The 12174-nt window shown below is 37.7% G+C and overlaps 1 protein-coding gene across 1 annotated transcript in view; it reads left to right on the forward strand.

The window, feature by feature from the left end:
- Window positions 1-12174, forward strand: part of LOC126417029 (dynein axonemal heavy chain 1-like) — a gene marked incomplete at its 3' end in the record, with an annotated part of 951942 nt that overhangs the window by 682400 nt on the left and 257368 nt on the right. The window contains exon 41 of the mRNA XM_050084920.1: window positions 8366-8494. Within this exon, the coding sequence (XP_049940877.1) occupies window positions 8366-8494 (129 nt within the window). The remainder of the gene's footprint in view (window positions 1-8365; window positions 8495-12174) is intronic.

Here is a 12174-nt window from a genome sequence, read left to right on the forward strand (position 1 = left end):
TATTTTGTGACATTTAAGGGAATGGGGTCGGTAATAAAAATTTTAAGCTAAATGAAAAAAAAAAAAAATCCCTTGATTCATGTGTACATTCCTTATGCACTTGACACGTTCCACGTCATTATGGTTACCATGAGATTGATCAATGGAACATGTAACTAACTGACTAACAAACTAACCGGTCTCCACTGTTGAGCTACAGCACCATGTCTTTATGGGGGGGTTGCAGCAATGTAACTCTCTCTCTCTCCCTCTCTCTCTCTCTCTCTCTCTCTCTCTCTCTCTCTTTCTGTGTGTGTGTGTGTGTGTGTGTATGTGTGTGGGTGTGTGTGTGTGTGTGTATGTGTGCAGTATTGCTTAGCTTTGAAGGAGGATGTCATCAGAAAGCAACATTTTCGTTCTTGTTTAAGCGATTATCAACTTCTTAATACCTTGGCTATATGGTAAATTGTTATCTTTGATTCTTCTATTATCTCCGTTTGATAGCCATAAACCATATGCTGACTGTAAATATCAAATTCAAAAAATTCATTTTACTGCTGTCACTCATGTTTGTTATATTACCAGAAACATCCATGTTAGTAGAGAATAGAGTTAAACAATGGAAAATCCAGATGGAATAATGACAGTGTTATGAAAAGGATAGATTGCCACTCACCATATAAAGAACTTGTTGAAGTTACACACAGGCACAACAAAAACACTGCCCTCATTTGAGCTTTTGGCCAGTAGGACTTCTTCTAAAGTAGAAAACACACACACGTTCATACAGTCACAACTTTCATACACAGGACCACTGTCTCTGGCTGCTTGTATTGGCTGACCATTGTAACAGCTGCCACATTCACAAGGTATTTTATGAATTCCAAGAATACTGAGCCCAAGGGTGTCTTTTACTGGGAGTAGCATCTCTAATTTTCTTGGATGTAAAAGTGGCTCATGAATAAATAAAATTTCTACTACCAAATAATAATAAAACACTATCATCTCACATTGCACTTTCACATTAATTTTTTTTCTGGAAAACTTTCCACTAAAGCTCTGCAATGGACAGTACTAACATCTTAACCTGTTTCTTAGCTCAACATCATGGTCATTATTACTCAGTTTATTAGGCAAGTAAATGGAGTGATATAGTACACAAAATAGAATTTAAACATAATTCTCATGGCCCGCAATTCAGTAATAGTGTGTGTAGTGATGGATTTTGAGATGTGAATGAACAATGCAACACTAGTTTTAACCCAAGGGATAAACAGAATCAGGTTGGCCTATTGTTGAAAGACAGGTTGTATATTCAGTAATTGGATAGATGAAAACCCAGTCACCAAGCGGCAGCAGGACACACACATAAAAGGAAGTTGTAATTATGCAAGATCTTGCAGCAGAAGGGTTGAAGAGGAAGGAAGAGGGATGAAGGAAAAAGACTAGAGAGGTCTAGTGAAAGGGGTAGATTTCAGAAGAGTCACCCAGAACTGCAGATCAGGGGAGACTTACCAGATGGGGTGAGAGGGAAAGACAGTGTTTCCTTCTCATCCCATCTGGTAAGTCTCCCCTGACCTACATTTCTTGGATGACTCTTCCAAAATCTATCCGTTAGACATCTTGAGTCCTTTTCCTTGACCCCTCTTCCTTCCCCTTCAACCCTTCTGCCGGAAAGAGAAGCCACTGGCTCCGAAAGCTTGCATAGTTATTATATACATCTCCTGCTGCAGCTTGGTGAAGTAAATTTTTTATCTATCCAGTTACATTATATTGTCAAAAATTTATTGTTTTGTTGTTATGTTAGGTTGTATATTCAGAATGATTTATGCTTTATTCCCCATATGGGCACCTAGATTTTGGTTTTCTGTGATTTGCCTGAGGCAAATTCCAAGATGATTCCTATTATAAGGCCATGACAATGTGTCTCATCTTTGTCAACCTAGACCTATAAGTTGTAAATGACCGTATGTGTGACAATGTATGTTTGCCTCATTAAGAGGAAACATTTTTAGCCACCCAAGATTCTAAAAATCTTGTTTGTGCAGGTTAATTGATAATACATTAATGTTCTCTATCCAGAGCCAAGACATGATATCTTCATTCCTCCACAGGCTCAATATTCTGTCTCCCATCCAATTCAACTGGACCTCCTTAGCAAAGTGTGCCACTTTCCTGAATGATGACCCCTACATCTCCAGTGACTCCCAAAAAAGTTCTGTCCATATCACACTGGCTGACCATCCATCCACAGTGCCTCTATTGCGAGATGTACCATTCATTCACACTAATAGATCATTCCCATACAGTTGGTCTACACATGACTGGCACATCTGCTTTGACAAGCAATTCCTTTCCCAGAAGGCTGTATTCACAGATAGGCACTACATTCCATGCCTAGTCCACAAACAAGTCTCTCATCCCTAGTCCACAAACAAGTCTCCCATGCCATATCCTCACATCCTCCTAATTTATACCCACCGCAAAAAGCAACTTCAAAAAATGATCCCATTATTATCCAGTATTACTCCAATACATTAACCACTTTCTTTGTCAAAGTTTTGGCTATTATCATGTCCAGAAATGAGTGGCAGCTTACTCAAAATACTTTGCACCCCTCTGCTGTCCTAACAATCTGTGAAATAACTTGGTCCATTCTGAACCAATCTCTTGCCACATCAGTTACATGACTCTGGAAGACCTACTGCAAGATCTGTTCTATACTAGTAAATCCTATTCCCTTCCCATCCCATCACAGGCATAACATATGGTATCAGAGACAGGACCACATGTCGTGACTGCTGTGGCTTCTGCGAAGTGTTTTATGTAGCCCACACAGTGGCAGAAAACACTGCTTGAGTACAACATACTTGACTTCAATGGATATTCCTTAACATATAATCTTAATGCCAGTGATACTAGATAAAGAATCAGTGTTCTCTTGAATGCACAGAGGTTTTGAATAAATTAAAGGTTACTAGATGGCTGGGCTGGGTTGGAGAAGGAGATGGATAAAGGTTTTGTGCTGTAGATGTGTACAGCCAAGATGCTGGGCGTATCAGCTCTTGTATTGCTGTTAGAGAATGGTAACAAGTATTTGATATCCAAGGAGAGGTATTGAGGACACGAGTGACTGAGAAACCAATTAAGAAAGAAGAGAGTGTGAAAATCATGTTTCCTATCTCATCACATCCATCCTAACTGAGTATAGGAAAGACTGATGTAATGAAAGAACCAAATGTTACACACATGTCGTATGCAAGCACTTGTGCTGTGATACACCTTTTACTATTGAGCCAATTATTCAATTGACAAATTCAAGTGACATATTTTTAGCAAGTGTATATCATGTAAAATTAAAGTTGATGGAACGGTGTTCACATATAATCTGGCAACAAAGATACTCATGATTATTTTATGTTATGAATTGGGGAGTCAGTGTGCAGTTTGCTGCCTGGAGAAATCGTTTGTGCAAATTTGTTCTCTCAGTAATGTAGGTGATATCAGGCTTGTAATTGAACTTTTCATGTTTATTACAATTCACTTCTTTTGCACAAAACAGAGTGGAATAAAGATTGACAAAACTTTTACTACATGACAAAATTTAAACTTCTTTGGCATGGGCCCTAACCAAATTTTGATACATGTACCACAACTATAGTTGCCTCTGCACCTCTGCCTTTTATATAATCCAAGAATTGGAAAATTTATTTGCTGAATTCATTTATTAAATAAATTAATTTACAATGATTAATTCTGACTTTCAGTTCTTTACGTATTTCATTTGATTAAAGATACATATACCAACTTGTACATCTTGTCTTTATCATGAAATATAAGTTTTTTGCATGAAAATCGATTTTTACAAGTCATTTAACAGTACAAAAAATATACATTTAATTATCTTGTTATATGTGTTTTATGTTCCTAACATTTACACATCTTACTGTTCCAGAATACAGGGTGTCCCACTCAAACCTCCCTGATTTCAAAGATCCAGTGAAAAAAAACTACAATAGATACAACAATGAAAAATGCACCACATTTTAGAGCATCTCAAAGAACTCATTTATTTATTAGCAATACACCTCTACATGTGAACCATTTGCAACACGAAGAATATCGAGTCTATATTCAGTTTCTTGCGAAGTCCTTTATAACATTTCCTCTGTTATTGTTGCAATTGCATTAGTGGTACAATGTTGCACTTTGGTCACATACATGTGGTCCTTTACAAATCCTCACATGAAGAAATCAAGCGGCGTAATGTTGGGGGAATGTGGTGGCCAGGCAATGGATCCTCCGCGTCCGATCCAATGATTGGGAATTTTCCTATCCAGGAACTTGTGAACAGCTGTTGACCCAATGCCGCGGAGCTCCATCTCTTTGAAAAATGATGTTGGGTTGCAAGTCTTGTATCTGAGGGTAAACAAACTGCTGCATCATGTCCATATTCACTGACCCATTCGCTGTTGAAAGCCACCTTAAAACCAGATGTCAATGAGTTATCTGTGAATCGAAGTCATTGTAGAAATAAGTGCTCTCATGTGATACACTGTTTATCTTGTTAACCATAATTTATATGCTGATGACATTTAGTTGAATCTAAGCACCAGCATTAAAAACATTGCCGCCATCATGTCAGGTATGGATGACAAACTTTTTTCAGCATCATGATAGACACAAAACGTGGATCTAAAGTTAATCCTAAGAAATCACAGGTCTTCCTAAGCTGGCCAGTGAACACCTTCATGAAACAATCCTGTACATATATGAAGACGCTGGTGAACTACACGATGCAATGTTGATCGAGGTACATCAAGTTGCCTAGATGCTTGACGAATTGACTTACTTGGGGTTCTGAGAAACGTTTGATGTCCTTCACTGTCTTTTATGAAACTCTGTAACATGCAGCACCAGAATGTTTCAGAATACGTCCTGTTGCCAGAAACTTCCTATACCATTCCTTAATTGTTTTCACATCAGGTGGATCACATTCATACACACGACAATAATTTCTTTGACCAGTAATCTGCGATTTGGTTTCTGCTAACCACACTACTGTTTGCGCGCACTGCTGTGGAGTCGCCATTTTCACTTCATGTGACCATGCTGCACTCTGGTGACCATACTTGGCACTTCTGATGAGGGATAATAAATTCTTTGAGATGCTCTACAATGTGGTGCATTTTTCATTGTTGTATCTTCTTTGGTTTTTCTCTCCTGGATCCTTGAAATCAGGGAAGTTTGAGTGGGAAACCCTGTATAACGAAACTGCATAGTTAGTTTTTAATAGAATGATTCAGAATCAAAGGAAACATGAATATAGGTGCCTGTTTGCAACATAATTTTCAAACTTGACTCTGTCAATCAAACATAGTAGCAAAATATATCTAAAAACAAAGATGATGTAACTTACCAAATGAAAGCATTGGTATGTTGATAGACACATAAACAAACGGAAACACACATACAAAATTCAAGCTTTCGCAACCCACGGTTGCTTCATCAGGACAAAGGGAAGGAGAGGGAAAGACGAAAGGATGTGGGTTTTAAGGGAGAGGGTAAGGAGTCATTCCAATCCCGGGAGCGGAAAGACTTACCTTATGGGGTAAAAATGACAGGTATACACTTGCACACACACACACACACATATCCATCCGCACATATACAGACACAAGCAGACGTATCAAATATATTTTTTTCCCACGTGGAATGTTTCCCTGTATTATATTCAAAACATAGTAGCAAGTTTTACAATTATTGACAATTTTATACTGCATAGTATAGTTTGGAGAAAGAAATCATGTAAGCTACATTCCAGAAACATACAAAATTTCATGTCGCGTGAGTTCTTAATAACTGGTATTGCACCGTTCATACTGTCCAACTGGGTTTACCATATTACAGTGGCTTCGTCAAGTTTTCACTATATGTTGTATGTTGAACTATATTATAGTAGTAAAGATGCAGCAGGATTAATTATTGTTCTATTTTTGTTGGGAATGTTTTTTCTCTAAAATGTTAGTTTGGATGTAGAAAGGAGACAGAGGTTTCCTACATGCTATGACAGTTAATTATTTCTCATCCAAGATCTTTCACTGTTCTTTGATAGGGAATTGGACACCACAAGGACATAGGAGAAATTGTTTCATGAAGGTGTTCATTGGCCAGCTTAGGAAGACTTGTGATTTCTTAGGATTAACTTTAGATCCACGTTTTGTGTCTATCATGATGTTGAAAAAAGTTTGTCATCCATACCTGACATGATGGTGGCATTGTTTTTAATGCTGGTGCTTAGATTCAACTAAATGTCATCAGCATATAAATGATGTTTAACAAGATAAACAGTGTACCACATGAGAGCATTTGTTTCTATGATGACTTCGATTCACAGATGACTCATTGACATCTGGTTTTAAGGTAACTTTCAAACACAGTGTTGCACTGTTTGAGAAAGTCAGCTGTTTCATTTTCGTAAGTAATATATGATAATCAACAGATGGAAAGTGGTACCAAAATCATGCAGTGTTAAAATGCTGACTTCTCACCGGTCTGTGACGTGTTTAGTTTCATCAATCTCTTTGTTTAATGCAGTTGCTGAGGGATGATGTTTCTGGGAACCTGATTGGTGTTTGTCATGGATGTTATAAGTTTTAAGACAGTCAGTTATCTACTCATGAAGAATATATCCAAGGCTTTAGGTGGTGTGGGTAATAAGCTTGACAGTCTGTAGTCACCTAATGCTTTTGGGGTATCATTCTTGGGTTCTGGTCAAGTTAAGCTCATCTCTACTCATTAGGATATGCATCACTGACAAGAGAGAGATTGAAGATGTCTGTAAGAACTGGAAAATAATATCAGCAATGTTTTAACCATACCCATGTTCACTCACTATTTACTACCTCAGAAGAGATTCTCATAACTGCTTTTTATTGTGTGCATGTATGGCCTTATTTATAGAAAAATGTGTGGTGAAGATGCTATCTTGAGGATGATAATTTATCATAATTTATGAATTGACTGTTGTTGAGAAGACGTTATTAATTCATCTGCAGAAGCTTGAAAGACAGCATCAGATTTTTGGCTTTCTTATGCCTTACACAGTTTTCTCCACAATGTTGCAGGATTTGACCTACTGCATACAGCTGAGCTGGTGTACCTTTACTCGTTTCATGCTTGTATTCCACACATGAATTCTCCTTACTGTCTTGTGTTTTTTGTTCGTAATCTGTAATAGATTTACATGCCCAGTATCTTGTAAAAGTGATCCATAGATAAATAAATCAACTACTGCCACTACTACTGCTACTACTACTGCACTTATGTATTGACTTTAGGCTATATAAATCATACAACCAGTGTTAATTGCAAATTTAAAATGTTTAATGTATAACTGAAATTGAACTAGGCATACATCTCAACTCTATAAAGTGCCAGAAATGTTATGTGTATTAAAATATTCTGGGCTATTATGCCATGGTCTGATGAATTTGTTATTGAAACCCAATCTTTCATCCCAATCTGTGGAGGAGATCTTCAAGGGATTGCAGTTTGTTTGAGGTATGAAGATGTCCTCCGCAGATGGGGAGGAAATGTTGGGATTCAATAAGAAGTTCATTAGGTCACTGCATAATGGCTTGAATATTTTAACAGTTCTGATATACTTCAACTGGCCACAGTGTCATGTACAGTACAGTTTTCTACGGAACTGTAATTAATTATATGACTAGACATCAATACTTGGAGTAATTCCATACATCATATTTGACAGAGTTTGAGACTTCATACACACATATATAAGCTTGATTAAAACCATCATCAATTTTTAATAAAGCGTGACCCAAATGTATAAAATATTGAAGGAGACCCTGAAAAATATGTGCTGCTACAGCTTGAAAAATATGTACTGCTACAGCTTAGAAAGGGCGGCAGGGGGGTGGGGGGTGGGGGTGGGGGGGGGGGAGGGAGGGATTTCTTCTTTTTTTTAAATATTTGATTATTTTGTTAGTCTGTACATAATGTTGGAATTGAAAAATCACCTCTGCCACAATCTTTGATTGTATGAGGCATGTTATGTCATGATAAAGATTTGATTTGACACAGTAAACACTGCAACTAAACTGTCAGCATGGCATATATGAAAACATTTGAAATATTGTCATTTGATATTAATCATATTCATGTATATTACAATCACATCGTAGTTACTTAATTCAGATACACTCAGTACAGCATTCACATCGCACAGCAGAAGAATTTCCTTTGTACACAATGTCTTGTGCTTGCTCATCCATGACTGTGTTATATGATTCAAGTCAGGTACATGATAATATTTTCCTTGGTTGTGAGCTATAAGAAGATGAACTTTTTATGTTCTTTGCAGTCTGTTGCTATGCGGTTTATGGATGAGATGCCAGAACTTGATGTTACCGAAGAAATACTGAATGGTATTGTAATCACATGCCAGTATATGCATCAAAGCTCAGCAGATGCTAGTGAACAATACCTACAGGTTTGTAATTCAATAGTAACTTCTGCACATATAACCAGTAGTTTTTCAGTGATTGTGCTTATATTCGCTTACTATAAATAAGTTGATGTGTATACCCAATAATAACAGTAAGATTGGATTAACTTTGTGTTCTACTGTAGTACAGCTGCATCCCACTCTATTGCTGCCACACACTTAGCAAAAATCTATTGAATTAATTGAAACACACACACAGAGATATATATGAAAAGAGGAGGAGGATGACGAATGAACCATGTTGTATTCAACAGCAAATAATACTTTCATGGTCATATGTTTATGTTCTTTATCTGCACAATTTTAAGGTTCTTCTTAAAAACATCCCATTATATTTTTCTTAATTCGTTTGTTCATTCATTCATGGTATTCCTTTGATCCCATCAAAAAGGAGAACTTACTCACTGTTTATGTTCAGTTTTAGCTTAATCAGGCACCTGAAGTTGATGGAGGTGCATTCCATCGAAACTTTGCTATGAGACAATGATGCTACTTGGCTGACAACCCGTGAAAACTTCATATATGAAATTTGCCAAGAAAGCCTGCACTCCCATACCACTTCTATTTGTCAATCAATGGAAACTCCATATTGGAATATCAACAATGTAGAAAAGATAAATTACTACTTACCATAAATATGACATGTTAAGTCAGACAGTCGCAGATAAAAGACACTTACATGTAAGCTTTCAGCCATAGCCTTCAACAGAAAAATAAAGAGAAACACACACCATTCATTCACACTAGCAAGCACACCTAAAGCACACATGGCAGCCAACTCTGGAAGCTCAGACCAGGATGCATTTCTCATGCAACTCTACAATGAAAGTTCCAGGAAATTTTGCTCCTTGATTCGAGATAATGAAAAAATTTGTAAAAGGATATCCTTCAAATTATTTTCTATTAGTTTCTGGGTAACATGTAGTTTTGACCTCTGTCAGAAGTTTTTTTTTCTAAGAATGTGCCAGTTCCAGTGTAGCCAGCTTTCTCTCATTCTGTTGGCTTACAAAATAGTTCATCAAATTTGTAGTTTCAGAGAAAACTGCTGCTTTAGAAAACTAATTTTTCTCTAAATCCTTACCTGACTCACAAGCTACACTTCGCAGTAACAGTAATCGGGTTCTGAAGGTGACCTGTATTACAAATTGAAACTTGGAAGTGCACATCTGTTACTCCATATTGCGGATTGTAACATGCTTGAATTCTCTGTGGTGTGTTGTCTATGAAGTGGTTCAGACATTGCTGTTGAAGCATGTACTACTCTTTGACAGCTGCCTTCTCAGGAAATTCAGTGTGTGGGGAGGACTCCTGTAATGACACACTGCAAGTTTCAGTTGGTCCCAAGGTATGCTTAACTCAGATTAATATCAGCAAATACCATAGACCATTCCATTTGGTTGATTCCTGCTTTGTGGAGGAAGATGTTCAGAGGGTGTGCATGGTGTACCTGTCCATTATTGTCCTTAAATAGAAGCCTATTATTGATGTGTTCACTTCAGTGCTTGACATGGGGCTGGAGGATGGACTTTTTTGTGTTGTTGTTGTTGTTGTTGTGGTCTTCAGTCCTGAGACTGGTCTGATGCAGCTCTCCATGCTACTCTATCCTGTGCAAGCTTCTTCATCTCCCAGTACCTACTGCAGCCTACATCCTTCTGAATCTGCTTAGTGTATTCATCTCTTGGTCTTCCTCTACGATTTTTACCCTCCACGCTGCCCTCCAATACTAAATTGGTGATCCCTCGATGTCTCAGAACATGTCCTACCAACTGATCCCTTCTTCTTGTCAAGTTGTGCCACAAACTCCTCTTCTCCCCAATTCTATTCAATACCTCCTCATTAGTTATGTGATCTACCCATCTAATCTTCAGCATTCTTCTGTAGCACCACATTTCAAAAGCTTCTATTCTCTTCTTGTCCAAACTATTTATCATCCACGTTTCACTTCCATACATGGCTGCACTCCATACAAATACTTTCAGAAACGACTTCCTGACACTTAAATCTATACTCGATGTTAACAAATTTCTCTTCTTCAGAAACGCATTCCTTGCCATTGCCAGTCTACATTTTATATCCTCTCTACTTTGACCATCATCAGTTATTTTGCTCCCCAAATAGCAAAACTCCTTTACTACTTTAAGTGTCTCATTTCCTAATCTAATTCCCTCAGCATCACCTGACTTAATTCGACTACATTCCATTATCCTTGTTTTGCTTTTGTTGATGTTCATCTTATATCCTCCTTTCAAGACACTGTCCATTCCGTTCAACTGCTCTTCCAAGTCCTTTGCTGTCTCTGACAGAATTACAATGTCATCGGCGAACTTCAAAGTTTTTATTTCTTCTCCATGGATTTTAATACCTACTCCAAACTTTTCTTTTGTTTCCTTTATTGCTTGCTCAATATACAGATTGAATAACATCGGGGATAGACTACAACCCTGACTCACTCCCTTCCCAACCACTGCTTCCCTTCCGTGTCCCTCGACTCTTATAACTGCCATCTGGTTTCTGTACAAATTGTAAATAGCCTTTCCCTCTCTGTATTTTACCCCTGCCACCTTAAGAATTTGAAAGAGAGTATTCCAATCAACATTATCAAAAGCTTTCTCTATGTCTACAAATGCTAGAAACGTAGGTTTGCCTTTCCTTAATCTTTCTTCTAAGATAAGTCGTAGGGTCAGTATTGCCTCATGTGTTACAACATTTCTACGGAATCCAAACTGATCTTCCCCGAGGTCGGCTTCTATCAGTTTTTCCATTTGTCTGTAAAGAATTCGCGTTAGTATTTTGCAGCTGTGGCTTATTAAACTGATAGTTCAATAATTTTCACATCTGTCAACACCTGCTTTATTTGGGATTGGAATTATTATATTGAAGTCTGAGGGTATTTCACCTGTCTCATACATCTTGCTCACCAGATGGTAGAGTTTTGTCAGGACTGGCTCTCCCAAGGCTGTCAGTAGTTCTAATGGAATGTTGTCTGCTCCGGGGGCCTTGTTTCGACTCAGGTCTTTCAGTGCTCTGTCAAACTCTTCACGCAATATCATGTCTCCCATTTCATCTTCATCTACATCCTCTTCCATTTCCATAATATTGTCCTCAAGTACATCACCCTTGTATAGACCCTTTACATACTCCTTCCACCTTTCTGCTTTCCCTTCTTTGCTTAGAACTGGGTTTCCATCTGAGCTCTTGATATTCATACAAGTGGCTCTCCTTTCTCCAAAGGTCTCTTTAATTTTCCTGTAGGCAGTATCTATCTTACCCCTAGTGAGATAAACCTCTACATTTTTACATTTGTCCTCTAGCCATCCCTGCTTAGCCATTTTGCACTTCCTGTCGATCTCAATTTTGAGACGTTTGTATTCCTTTTTGCCTACTTCATTTACTGCATTTTTATATTTTCTCCTTTCATCAATTAAATTCAATATTTCTTCTCTTACCCAAGGGTTTCTACTAGCCCTCTTCTTTTTACCTACTTGATCCTCTGCTGCCTTCACTATTTCATCACTCAAAGCTACCCATTCTTCTTCTACTGTATTTCTTTGATCTCCCTGAAACTCTGTACAACCTCTGGTTCTTTCAGTTTATCCAGGTCCCATCTCCTTAAATTCCCACCTTTTTGCAGTTTCTTCAGTTTTAATCTACAGTTCATAACCAAT

Source organism: Schistocerca serialis, chromosome 8 (assembly GCF_023864345.2).
Source record: "Schistocerca serialis cubense isolate TAMUIC-IGC-003099 chromosome 8, iqSchSeri2.2, whole genome shotgun sequence".
Classification (NCBI taxonomy): Eukaryota; Metazoa; Arthropoda; class Insecta; order Orthoptera; family Acrididae; genus Schistocerca; species Schistocerca serialis.